Source organism: Bos indicus x Bos taurus, chromosome 15 (genome assembly GCF_003369695.1).
Source record: "Bos indicus x Bos taurus breed Angus x Brahman F1 hybrid chromosome 15, Bos_hybrid_MaternalHap_v2.0, whole genome shotgun sequence".
NCBI lineage: Eukaryota > Metazoa > Chordata > Mammalia > Artiodactyla > Bovidae > Bos > Bos indicus x Bos taurus.
The window spans coordinates 43,896,856-43,911,057 of record NC_040090.1 but is presented as its reverse complement, the minus strand read 5'-3'; the positions used below and the strand labels follow the sequence as shown (position 1 = coordinate 43,911,057).

General features: G+C 40.4%; 1 protein-coding gene across 5 annotated transcripts in view; it reads right to left on the bottom strand.

Moving 5' to 3' along the window:
- The window catches only part of LOC113905683 (F-actin-monooxygenase MICAL2), a 244,589-nt gene that overhangs the window by 20,428 nt on the left and 209,959 nt on the right, over window positions 1-14,202 (bottom strand). For all 5 annotated transcript variants that reach the window (XM_027563290.1, XM_027563291.1, XM_027563293.1 and 2 more), the window contains one exon: window positions 13,550-13,643. In XM_027563290.1, coding sequence (XP_027419091.1) covers window positions 13,550-13,643 — 94 coding nt within the window. The remainder of the gene's footprint in view (window positions 1-13,549; window positions 13,644-14,202) is intronic.

Below are 14,202 nucleotides of genomic sequence, written 5' to 3'. Positions count from 1 at the left end.
CATCGAAGACATACTCTATTGTGAACGTATCATCTTTCACCACGGCTGAGAAACCTGAATTCCTTGCTCTCCCATTTCTCTCACCTATCCAGGTTTAATTTCCTCATCTAGATACTTGCTTAACATTTCTAGATTGAGGGCCATTTCCCTTGATTAAGAAAACAGAAAGGCTGAGAGAAGAAAACCCTGCCTCTCCCCAGTCATGTAACATTAAACCATCTGTCTCAGCTCTGGGGCTGTCCTTGCCTTGTTCTCAATCCAAAAGAAACAGCACTGTTCTGCTGTCTTGAGAGTGTTTTTTGTTGTTGTTTTTCAGATTCAGCCTCTTCGCTACACTCTACCTACAGATTCAAGCCAGACTTTTACCCTGCATTTATGTCCCTTCTTCAGTCTTTCTAAAATGTGGTCCCTCTGAGAGTTGTGCAGCCTCATTGATTTCTATTGATGCTGTATTCAACAAACACAGATTGAACTGAATCAATCAATTTAATTTACTTTCTTGAGTGGAATAATTTGCAATTTTATAGCCTACAGTTTATTCTTAGACTCTTCCTTTCCTCAGTAGTCAAAATTACTTTTGAGGATCTTTGAACATGGAATCAAGTGCAGATTTCTAGGGAATCTGCTTTCCCAAGACATTGGGTACAGGCAGATGGTGCCTAGCCCAGGCTTGCCTTGCTCTCAACCCGAACAATGCACTGAGATTTCCATCACCTCACTACCCACCAGAGAGCTTCTCTGTAGGTCCTAATGAAGTCTCGAAGAGCATTGCTCCTCACTGTAGATGTAGTAGAGTGAAGAGGCAGAGGGAGTGGGCTTTGAGATCGATCAGACCTGTCTCTCCCACTTACAATGTGTGACCTTGGCCAAGTAACCTCACCTCTTTCTGCCTCAGTCTCCTCCCTTGAAAAATGGGGGTGGGGACCTGCCTGGCGGTCCAGTGGTTAAGACTGCCACTACAGGGGTCATGGGTTTGATCTAAGATTGGGGAACTAAGAGCCCACATGCTGCTTATGCAGCCAAAAACAAAAGAGAAGAATGCAGTGATCACAGTCTCCGTCTCATAAATTGGTTATGGGGATGAAATGACGAGATGCATGTAAAATGTTGACCATGGTGCTTGGACATAGTAAACATTCAGTAAGTCGTTCCATTATTACTACTGTGCTGGTGCTTCTTCCAGCGTCCAGTTCTATGTTTCTGTGTGGACTATTTGCTGTATATCTCTAAAACTCAGCTAGAGTGTAATCCCTGACTTGATTACCTGTAGCTAAACTTTATCAGGTAACTTCCCTTGAGATTAATAAAAGCACTTAAATAATAATATATATATATATATATATATATTTGTCTCCACATAAACAGAGAGATCATACGGCTGGATCATCAACACTTGCTTGGGAGGAAGCCTAGAGACTGCCTACACAGACTGTGAGCTCAGCCACACCTCCAGCTGGTCTCATGGCTGCTGGTGAACCGCACACCCTTCCAGGACAGGGATGTGACTCCTGCACCTGGGAACCAGGATGCAGCTAGAATGGCGCAACCCGAAGGTGAGCAGCCTCTGGCTGTGAATGCCACCCCTGCTGTGGCCACCATGCACTGGTTCTTCCTTTGTCCCTGTGCCCTCGTAACATGTTTTCTCCTAGACAAGATGCAAGGATCCTCTTGTTAGGCAAATTAAAGTCATCAAAACTCAATATAAAACAGCTTTTTACTAATGGGGTCATATAAGTTGACCCTCTTGTCCCTAGTGAGCTCTCAAAAACACAAAGCAAAATTTGTCACTCCCTACTGAAATTCAATACTCCCCTCCCCACCACCCCCCCACAAACATATACACAATTGAGTTTAAATCACCTAGCCTGACAGCATTTAGTCCCTGCTTACAATAGAGGGACTGGTACTTAACATCCAGAACTTTTTCTCAGTGGAGAATAACAGACTAAATGAACAATCTATTCTTTAAAGTCATGGCTTGTTAACCATTTCCTTTTGTCGGTAATGCTGAATGCTCCTCTGTGTATTGGGGTGTGGTTTTTCCAAGTTGGGTCTTGTGTTCCTCTCTGATTCACAACTATCTAAATCTTTAGATGTGATTTCCCACCTCCTCAGAACCTATGAGAAGTTCTACTTTGGTGTTTCCTGCAATCCTGTCAATGCCCTTGACATCCTCAGTGATGATCTGGAGCACGAAAGGGCATTAGAGTAATCACAGCCAGAATCCTTGGTAGCAGTGGGATTTCCCTCACATGGTGGGTTTCAGCCCCTGCCTCTGGCTCTCTGGCCTCTGGTCGCTCTTAGCTCCTGTGCACATCCATGGGCCTATTTCATTTCATCTCTAGCCAGGCCTCCTGTACCCAGCACTCTGGGTACTTGACTTCCCACAGCTCCTTACACATGATGGTGGTAATCCAGAATGCTACACTGGGGGTCTGGTCTGATTCAGTCTTGACAAAAACTGGATACTGGAAAGTAGGTCATGATTCCATTCTGGGAGTCAGGGACTGCAGCTGAAAACCATAAATTCTAGCCCTTCCTTTATTAAACAGCTTTTTGTTTTTATTTTGCTTTTAGCTACCTATCTAGTCACCATAAATGAAGTTTTTCTTGCTTTTGAATTTTACTGAAATGATATCATAATATATGTAGTCTTCTACAACTTGCTTATTTTAAATTCTTTCTATATGCTTCTAAAATGCCTCTATGCTGCTCATTTTCACCGCTGTATTTATAATATTCAGTTGTATGTGCCACAGTTAACTGTACTACAGTTTATCCATTTTTCTGTTAATGGATAGCTAGGTTGTTGGTAGTAGTTTGCTACTGTGGATGATGCTACCGTGAACATTGCTGTATATATCTTCTGGTTCATGTGGGTATGAGTTTCTCTGGAATATATAATTAGGAATGAAATTCTTGAGTAGTAGGTATGCAAATATTCAGCTTTCAGCATAAAGTCAAATTGTTTTCCAAAGATTTGTGGCTGTTTATATTCCCACTGTCTTCCCCTGGTGGCTCAGAGGGTAAAGTGTCTGCCTACAATGCGAGAGACCTGAGTTCAATCCCTGGGTCAGGAAGATCCCCTGGAGAAGGAAATGGCAACCCACTCCAGTACTCTTGCCTGGAAAATCCCATGGACGGAGGAGCCTGATAGGCCACAGTCCAAGGCGTCACAACAGAGCGGGACATGACTGAGTGACTTCACTTTCACTTTTCATACTCCCACTAACATTGAATAAAAGCTCCCTTTATTCCTTACCCTTGCCAAATACTTAGTATTATCAGATTTTATAAGCTTTTGAAAATATAATAGTATAAATTTGTATAATATATAATATAATATATATATTATATATATGTATAATATATAATAGTATAATAGTATAAATTTATAGTAATATAAATTTGCATTTTCCTAATTACTAATGAATATTCTTCTGTGAGACCTAGGACTTCCCTGGTGGCTCAGATGGTAAAGAATCTGCCTGCAATGCAGGAGACCCGGGTTCGATCCCTGTACTGGAAAGATCCTATGGAGAAGGGAATAGCAACCCACTTCAGTATCCTTGCTGGAGAATTCCATGGACAGAGGACCCTGGCAGGCTACAGTCAGAGGGGTCACAAAGAGTTGGACACAACTGAGTAAAACTATTACTATTCTTTTGTGAAATGTATATTTATACCATTTGCCTATTTTTATATGGAGTTGTTAATCTCTTATTGATTTGTAAGAGTTCTTTACATATTCTGGAATACTGAATATTTGTTATATTTGTTACAAATACATTTTCCAAATTAGTAGGTTTTCTTTTCTAGTTATATTTATCGCAAATCTTATTTTCCAAATTAGTGGCTTATTTTTTTCCTTTCCTTTATGATGTCTATAGACTACCAACTTGAAGTCTAAGAGATTCTTAACATTTCAAATTAAAGTCTTTAATTTTTATGACATTGATTATATGGTTTAAGATAAGGTTCAACTTCATTTTTTTCCTGTACGGAAAGCCAGTTGTCCCAGAATCACTGATCTCCTGTGAGTTGCAATGCTACTGCTGGCTTATATCAAGTTTTCATATATGTGAGATTATATTTGGGTGTGTTGATGGCTCTCAGTGAAGTATTCAAATTGGCTCCATAAAGGATGTGCATATTTTTTCTTAGATTTATTCCTAGGCACATTGTGTTTTTATGCTAATATAAATGATATCTTCTTTGTTATTTCATTTTCCAGAAACCAATGCTGAGATATGGAAATGCAATTGATTTTTCTATTTTGATCTTATTTCCAATCACATGATATAGACTCTTATTATTTAAAAAAAATCATCTGTACATTCTTTTGGGTTTCAATGTGGTTAATTCTATCATCTGGAAATGACAAAAATTTGTTTCTTCCTTCCCAAAGCTTGTGCCATTTTATCTCTGTCTTACTGGACTGGCTGGTCTCCTGTGCAATGTTGAATAGAAGAGGTGATGGCAAGCATCCTCTCCTGTTACTGATTTTAAAAGAAATGCTTCTACTATTTTACCATTAAACAATGCTGTTTGCTACAGGGTTTTGGAAGATATGTTTCAAATTCAGAAAGTTCTGACTCAGCAATTTCACTTCTAAGAACACAAAAACACCAATTTGAAGAGACATACGAAGCCCTATGCTCATTGCAGCATTACTTATAATAGCAAGATGTGGAAACAACCTGTGTCCACTAATTGATGAATGGATTTTAAAAATGTGGTATATATACAAAATATTAGCCATTAAAAAACAGTGAAATCCTGTCATTTGACAACACGAATGGACCTTGAAGGTACTATGCTAAGAGAAGTCACACAGAGAAAAATAAATACCATAGGATTTCACTCATATATGGAATCTAACAAACAAAATAAAACAAAAACAAAGTCATAGATACAGAGATCAGAGCAGTGATTACCTGAAAGGAAGGAGTAGGGGGTGGATGAAATGGGGAAAAAGGGGTCACCTGTTTGATGATAGATGGTAACTAGATTTGTGGAGGTGACCACTCTCTAGTGTATACAGACATCAAATTGTCACGCTATACAGTGAAACTTACATAATAAAAAAAATTTTAAGCTCCAAGAAGGCAAAATAAAAAGTTCTTTTTTTGCTAAAAGTTTTTATCCTAAATGAATGTTGAACTTTGTCAAATTATATTTTCTTCTTCTATTGAGAAATCATATGGTTTTCTCTTTAATTCGGTAATATGAAGATTGTTAAGTCACCCTTAGATTGTCAAATTTTAAAATGCATTGAATTAAATGTTAATTATATTCTTTTATCTTTTTGAATCTTTGCTATATCTATGGTTATGTCTGCCTCTTTCACTTGTTATTTATTTCTTCTTTTTTATTTTTAAAAATCAATTTAAAGGACTGCCTTTAGTCTTTTAACTTTTTCAGTGAACAATCATTTGGTTTATTTGACCCTATTTTATCTTTATTCTCTGTTTCATTAACATTTGCTCTTATATTTATTATCTTCTTTCTTTAGGTTTATATTGTTCTTCATTTTCTAAGTGAAGTTGGACACTTAGCTCGTAGATTTAAGCCTTTCTTCCTTTCTAATAAAAGTATTTAAGGCGATACCTCTAAGAACAATTTTCACTGCATCCCATGAGTTTTGATCTATTGTTTTCCTTTTCATATTTACTATATTTTAAATTTCAAAGTATTTTTTAAAATATATTTTTTATTTTTTTGACCCAAGAGAAATGTATATTTTTACTTTCCAAATGCATGATTTAAAAAAATACCCTTTGGTTATTGATCTCTAAGTTAGTTACATTGTAGTGTAGAATGTGGCCTGTATAATATAGATTCTCTGAGATTTACTTTATGAACCAACATGGTCAATTTTTATAAATCATCATATAAACTTGAAAAGAACACACATCCTCTAATTTGAGGGTGCAGGGTTTTATACATGTCCATTGGAAATGGCAACCCACTCCAGTACTCTTGCCTAGAAAATTCCATGGATGGAGGAGCCTAGTGGGCTACACTCCATGGGGGTCACAAAGAGTCGGACATGACTGAGTGACTTCACTTTCTTTCCTTATTAAAGTTATTAACTGCAATGTTCAAACTTATAGTAATGTTTTGTCTGTTTGCCTCTCATTAACGGAGAGATATAGTAAAACCTCCTGCCATGATAATAGAAATTTCTCCTTGAAGTTTTGTCATTTTTTGTTTTATATATTTTGAGGCTGCTATAGGTTCAACATTTTAAACTGTCATAATCTTCTTGGTGAGTTGGTCATTTTAAAATTATGTAGTGACACTGTTTATTGCTAATCATAGTTTTGTTACTAAAAATTAATTATCTGGGCTTCCCAGGAGGCACTAGTGGTAAAGAACCTGCCTGCCAATACAGGAGATATAAGAGACGTGGGTTTGATCCATTTGCCCTAGCTTTATTTGTCTTATTTAGCTAGTATATACTTGCCATTTTTCTTTTTTACATTAATCCTTTCACTTATTTATGCTTTATACATGTCTACTAAAGAGCATATAAATGGCTCTTGTTTTGATCATTGACTTTCACTACAATTATTGAGATATTTAGACTTGTTTTCTATCATCTTTGTGCTTTTTATCTTTTTAAAAATGCTTAAAAATTTCTGTTTAGAATTGAATTGGGGGTTTGGTTTAGTTGATTATTTTTTCTTATTTCTTCTCCCTCTGTTTCCCCTAGTTGATTTGAAGTTATACATTTTTTCCTATTCTTTTCATAATTATAGTTAAAATCTAAATAGGCATTTTAAAATATCCTCAGCTCAGTTCATTTCAGTTGTTCAGTCATGTCTGACTCGTAGCGACTCCATGGACTGCAGCACACCAGGCCTCACTGTCCATCACCAACTCCCGGAGTTTACTCAAATTCATGTCCATTGAGTTGGTGATGCCATTCAACCATCTCACTCTCTGTCATCCCCTTCCCCTTGTACCTTCAATCTTTCCCAGCATCAGGGTCTTTTCCAATGAGTCAGCTCTTCGCATCAGATGGCCAAAGTATGAAAGTTTCAGCTTCAACATCAGTCTTTCCAATGAATGTTAAGGACTGATTTCCTTTAGGATGGACTGGTTGGATCTCCTTGCAGTCCAAGGGACTCTCAAGAGTTTTCTCCAACACCACAGTTCAAAAGCATCAATTCATTATTCTTTTTTTTTTTTTAATTAAAAAAATTTCAGGTATACACGTGCTCCCCATCCTGATATTCTTAAATATTCTAACAAAGTCTATCCTTTTAAACAACAGAAGGACCCTGGAATGCTTTACTTCTAATCATTCAACTCCCAACTCCTGTCCATTTTAGTCCAGTATTTTAGTTCTGTCTTTGGAAAAAAAAAAACCCATGCTATTTTATATTGACAATGTTTTACTTACGTGTTTATTATTTTTTGCATTCACCATTTCTTCTTGAATATTTCAGAGCAGCCTCTTAGGTTTATCTTTTTTTTTCCTGATTAAAGCATATTTGCTAGAATTTTGTTTGTAGGTAATTTGTTGATTTGGCTTGAATCTCATTCTGAGTGGCTCACTTCTTTGTGTTTCGGGTGATTTAAAAAATTATTATAAGGTCATAGTTTACTGAATTTAATCTGTCTGAATCCTGAGAGCCTAACCTGAAGCATGGTCTCTTTGATACAGAATCTACAACTGGTCTTAGAGTTCTAGAGACCTGGCTTAACATGGGAATCCCAAGGTTAGCTCCCCTACTTCTTGTTAGACTTGAAGCAACCCTGGATTACTATTTCTGTGTTTGCTTCCTTCCTGGAACACATAGGTTTTAGCAGATGTTTATTCTTTTCCCTCTCTTTCTTGGCCCTGAGAGACTTCTCTCACTTAAAAGTCTAGCAACATCTTCAAAAATGTCTTGTTGTAGTTAATGGGCTTTTCAGTATATATTCCACCATTCTGCTGTTCCATACGTTTTAGGAACCATGTTCTGTACTCTTGGCAGAGGCAGTCACTTGGGTATTTAATTAAAAATTTTTTTCAAGTAAAATCACTGTAATAGTGTTTTTTAAAGCTGAGGGATGTAAAATTAACTTTGTGGGTCATAACAAGCACTAGAAAATGAGACAGAATAAAAAATATCGGTCTTTTATAAGTAGTAAAGTTTAAAATTATCTCTTGAAACATTGTATTCGATTATATATTTATATATACTAATAACTTGCGATATAAAACATATTTCTTACTGCTGTCATGGACAATTTTTTTGTGTAAAGCAATTGTCTAGAGCACATAACTCTGAAGCACATAACTCAGTGACCCGAGGATCCACACGATGGAGAGAGGACCCAAGGCTTCTTTAGGAAGAGAATCTTTGTCTGTCTGGCCCTCACTGGGTCCATCTCTGTAATAAGGCCACTGCTCGACTAGGTAGCTACTGAGGCTGGAAATAGAGGTGACTACATAATAAGTGGATTATTGCCATTTGTTGAGAGAGGCAGTCTGCCATAAACCTTGAGCATTCCTGCATGTCTTTGCTGAGTGTGCAAAACAGCAAGGACTGACCATCCTATGATCCCGAGCCACTTCTGCAACCAGTCAAGTAGATTACTTGCTTCCTGGGAAATGGGCTGGCTTGTTGACTGCTTGCTACAGGTGCTGCTGAGTTCCTCTGCTGTGGTACAATCCCCTCTGTGCACAGCTGCCATCTGGGTCTATCCGGCCACACCCCAGCACTTAGATACAGGGCAACTTGTACCACGCTGCTGCTCTTGCCATTTGCTGCGCTGTGAGTAAAAACTCCCTTGCTCTGATGCACTGAATCTCACTGTTTACTTTCAGCACATGGAGTGTGGCAAACCCATCCAAATTCCTCGGTTGCTAGGCTACCAGCTTCAGCATCTTTGCCATGAATGGCATCAAGATTCAAAATCAGGAGTGTCTGACTCTACTCTCTGTGTTCTTTGCAGGACACCTTGCTGTTTCTTTATCCAAGAAATTATTATTCCTTCTGTTCCTCAGTGGCAATCAAGATAGAAACCACAGAGTGGAAGCCAAACTACTTCCCTCTTCCGGCCTGAGGGTTATTGCAATTTCTCTTGTCGTGTATGCTCCTGCTGCCACCTGCTGGCAGCCTCAGGCATCCAGGTTCTTTGTAAACCTCAGACAGGTTTTTTGTAAACCCCTTATCTGTGTGAAGGAAAAGCCATCTGACTCCAAGGAAAAAGAAACAAGAAGCTCAACGCAGGCAACCAACTGGTAAGCCTTCCTCAAAGCTGGTAAAGCTATCGGGGAGGAATAATTCCCATACGCTCCCGATCTCAGTTTTCACCAGATTTTACCTGTTTCCAGGTACTGAAAGAAAGCAGAGATTCTGTTATTTACTTTGCCTAAATTTGAATGGTGGTCTCCTGCTAAACTGGGGTGTCCCGCCACCTTGGCACATAACACTGACCACCACGTTGGCAATCAACAAACCAGTAGGTAATAGCATTTGACCAAAAAGTCTAAGCAGCTGCAAAGCTCAACTTGACCTCTTCATAGAAAGTGAAGCTCAGGGCAATCAGGTCATTGCACATCATGGTCCTTTACTCTGGGCAGCTAGAACCATCAGGACAACCCAATCCCTTTGTCAAGGACATCACACACACACACACACACACACACTCACAAACACACCTTACAGAACATAATGACTTGTTATCTGGGGTGGATTTTTGTTTTTCTTTGTTTCCCTTGCCTTGACAAAATGGGGAAAAACCCTTCCTGGGGTGGGAGAGCTTATTTCTGACTGTTGGAAAAAGAGAAAGCAGGAATTGTTGTCACGACAATTAGAAGCTCATCAAAGGCTTATTTTGCTCATCAGCCATCATTGCCCTCTGTCCTGCACCCCCGCATGTTCCTCTAATTCAATGCCCGCCTAATGAATAACTCCTAGGAACAAAAGACCCTTTCAGGCTGGTGCACATCACTATCGGAGGAGACTTGCATAACTGTCGCAGACAACTCATGTTTTCAGGCCTGTCTCTAAATTTGGTTATTCACAACCTTTATAGCTCAATATTATTGTCTAACTGTGATTATTTTCTAATTATCCTAATAATACCTATTAAATAATTCCCAATCACTTGAACCAGAGCAGCCCAGGCCAGCTCAAATACAACTTAACCTAATAAGCATCGGTCATTCATTAAGCACCAGGGCAATCTCTTAAAGGGGCTGAGTGGAATATTAAACTGCACAGGAATATTATTATTGCACAAATGTTATTACAAGTTAGAGTGTATTAATTTCGATGCCTGGTTCGTACATCTTCTGCTCGGTCTCCTCTGGGGCCGCTGTGACTTGACTCTTCCCGTCTCCAGCCCCTTGTTGATCTGCATCTGTCACCCACACAAGGACAATCAAGGAGAAAAAAGCCCATAAACTTAACAGGGAAATTAAATTACCAAGGATATAAAGGGAATGAACAGAATCCATCTTCTGGCCGGCGAAATACTACCTTTGAGAACACCGTGAGCTGGCTGAGTTTCTCTAGCTGATAACTCAAAATAGCCTTTCTTTACAGGGAGGGAGATTTTTCAGGAGCTTTAAAAATTTGGTTTCTAGACTTTAAATTTCAAGCAATAAAGATCAGAGACTCAGGTCTTTTAAAAGTGCAGGATATTTAATAATATTTCATAAAGTAATATCAGGTAGCCATTTATTGAATGCCTACAATGTGGTGGGCACTCTTGGGAGACTACTGGCCCACCAATGCCCGTAATTCTCAAAATGATCTAGTAATGTGAGGATTATTAGCCCCATTTTTTACTCCAAGGAACCTGAGGCCAGAAAGGTTAAGTGATTCTCCTAAAACCACACAGCCTAAATGCAGTGGAACAGAATTTGAACACGGGGCTCTTTGATGCTTATGATTTTACCTACTCCACCATGCCATACTGCCTCCCCAGAAAACCAAAACATGTCCTAGCTTTGCTGGTTTATCCTTTTCATTTCTAAGTCTCTCACTGAAGTCAGCAGATCCCCAAAGACAAGTGCCAAGCCTTCTTGATTGGGAATATGACCAAACATTTTGTTGTATCAAAAGCCCTGACAACAGCTATAGAGGCAGGCTGTGACCCTCACTCCAAGTAGTGACAAACAGTTATCATTTTTGTCAAAAACCCTACTTCCAACGGGTGGATTTGAGTTCTCATTGTAAGGAAATGCACAGAGTATTGTAAGAAAAGGAACAAATATTTATTAACCATCTCTCCTATGCCAGGCACTGTTTCAGGGCTTCCATATACATTGTTTTGACTGGTCCTCAACATAAACCTGAGGAACAGGTACAATCATCACTCCCGCTTTGTAAACACAGAGACTGAGGCACAGAGGGGTAAAGTAAGTCAGACCCTGACATCTCCAGAGAAACACTAACCACGTAGCTGCTGCTGCTGCTAAGTCACTTCAGTTGTGTCCGACTCTGTGCAACCCCATAGACGACAGCCCACCAGGCTCCCCCATCCCTGGGATTCTCCAGGCAAGAACACTGGAGTGGGTTGCCATTTCCTTCTCCAATGCATGAAAGTGAAAAGTGAAAGTGAAGTTGCTTAGTCGTGTCTGACTCTTCACGACTCCATGGACTGCAGCCCACCAGGCTCCTCCATCCATGGGATTTTCCAGGCAAGAGTACTGGAGTGGGGTGCCATCGCCTTCTCTGAACCATGTAGCTACTGAAGTTGAAATCATAGGACTTCTCAAGTGGATGGGCCTTTTTAAGGCTCTGGGAGTAGCCCCCAACTTCAGGTCTCACAAAATCTGAGTCTGTATCTGCTGAATTTTTAAGAGAATTGAAGTCCTAACCTTTCTCTATATTGTTTACACGACTGCACACAGAAATATGTCTTTCAGTATCTGCTTTTTCATGCTTTATATCCAAGCTACAGAAGGCTAAAGATATCACATCAGAAAATTAAAGAGACAATGCCTCCAAGTATATGGATGTGTGTACACATATAAATGGGGGCTTCTCTGGTGGCTCAGATGGTAAAGAACCACCTTCCAATGCAGAAGACATAAGAGACATGGGTTTGATCCCTGCGTCAGGAAGATCCCCTGGAGAAGGGAATGGCAACCCACCCCAGTATTCTTGCCTGGAGAATCCCATGGACAGAGGAGCCTGGTGGGCTACATACAGTCCATGGGGTCACAAAGAGTTGGACACGATTGAGCGACCAACACTTTCATACATATGTGTGTGTGTGTGTAACTGAATCACTTTGTTGTATACCTGAAACAAACACAACATTGTAATAAAATTCAACTAAATAAAAAAAGAGACAATGCCCACCACTAATTCCAATTGATTAGCCACACACTGCTGGATGGTTTCCAAAAACACATAGATTTCTTCCAGTTTTATCCCTCACCCAAAACCCTCTGCTGGCTCCTCATTCATTAAGGCATTTCACATTTGGCCTTTGCAGGTGCTGTTCCCTCTGCCAGAACAGTCTTCTCACCTCCTTTGTTACCTCCTGTTCCTCTTCTGGTTCTTGTCTTATCAGATCATCCCTTCCAGGTGATTAGCCTGACTGACCTCCCCTCCCCGCCCCACCTCCATTGAGATCAGTTAGGAACCCGTGATTCTGTCCTCATTCTACCCTAATGCGTGTTCCCATCACAACCCTCATCCCCCTGTACTATGGTTTGTTTATTTACGTGTCTATGTCCCTCAGTGGACCACAGGCTTCTCAAAGGCAGAAAAAGTGTTTATTGTTATAGAAACATTGTCTCCATGTCTAAGGCAAGGCAAGCCTTCACCAGATGAATTCTGTTTGCATCTAAGAATCTGAAGCTATCAGTAGAATAGATATCATTTATTGCTTTCCCTTGTACCAGGCATGTGCTGATTGGGGAAGATCCCCTGGAGAAGGGAATGGCAACCCACTCTAGTATTCTTGCCTGCAGAATCCCATGGACAGAGAAGCTTGGTGGGCTACAGTCCACGGGGTTGCAAAGAGTTGAACGTGACTGAGTGACTAACACAGTACTATACATATATATATAATTTCTTCTTTAATCTTTATCTTAGCTCTATAAGATAGGAAACCACTATTATCCACATTTTATAGCATAAAACAAAAGTTCATAAAGGTTTAGAACGTGAGTGATCCAAGGCCTCAAGGCTGATAAAGAGAGAAACAGGTGGTAAAGGGAGAAATCAGGACTTTGACTCCAAGTCCAGCTTTGAATCTCTACCAACATTGCTTGAAAACACTCAACTATTTCTCCTGAATTTATCTTAACCTCCGAATTGCAAGAACATAGCAGCAGAGAGACCGAACAGACCAGAAACCCAAGGCCCACAGGCCAACCGATGTCCTGGGGATTTCAAACAGGATGACCAGTTTGATTTTGCAAGTGGGAAGCAGCTGCAGATTGGGCACCCAGGTCAATGTTGATAGCTCCGCAGCGAGTGACAAGGCCTCACTGCTTTGCCTGGATGGCTAGACCAACACTATTCTCAGACCATAGTCACAGGCCTGAGCCCACTGCATCGGATCTGCCCACAGTGATACCTACCTGCTTCTCCTCTCAGCGCCTTCTCCAACCTCACGCCCTGGATCTCGAAAGCCCTCTGCTGCTCCTCCACTTCCTCCAACTGCCTCTGGATGGCCTGCAATGCCAGGATTGTGTGTCATGCAGGTGCTTTCCACATGCGGAGTCATACAAGGGGGCTAGTTCTGCCACCTACTTTCCAAGAGGAAGAAGCCCTTTCTCTTGGGTTGCCAGCTCTTCAGTTAACTGGGTAAGAATCTCTGAATTCCCCAAACAACTGGAATTTGATATTTCCTTTCTTTAATATGAAAACATAAAGCAAGGAGTCTGTGTGTAAGCTCAATCTGCCCCCAGGGAGATAGTCCCTTTTGACCAGGCCAATCACACAGACATGCTGTCAGGCAGAGGCTGCCGGCCTGGGTGGGCAGCCCTCGTGGCTCCTGGACTCCTCGGAGCCTCGGCCTCTGACCATGGTCATGGCACAGCTGCTGGAGCTACTGGCCATATTCAGAGTTGGACAGGATCTCTGGGGACAAACACAGAGCATGCTCACGATCCATTTTCCCAAGAAGAACCAGCAGATACCTCCCAAGACATTGGAACAGGAGATGGGAGCCAACTCCTGGGGCTGGGTGTTCCTCTCTCAGTCTGCCCTGCCCCTGTCCTGAGCTACAAAT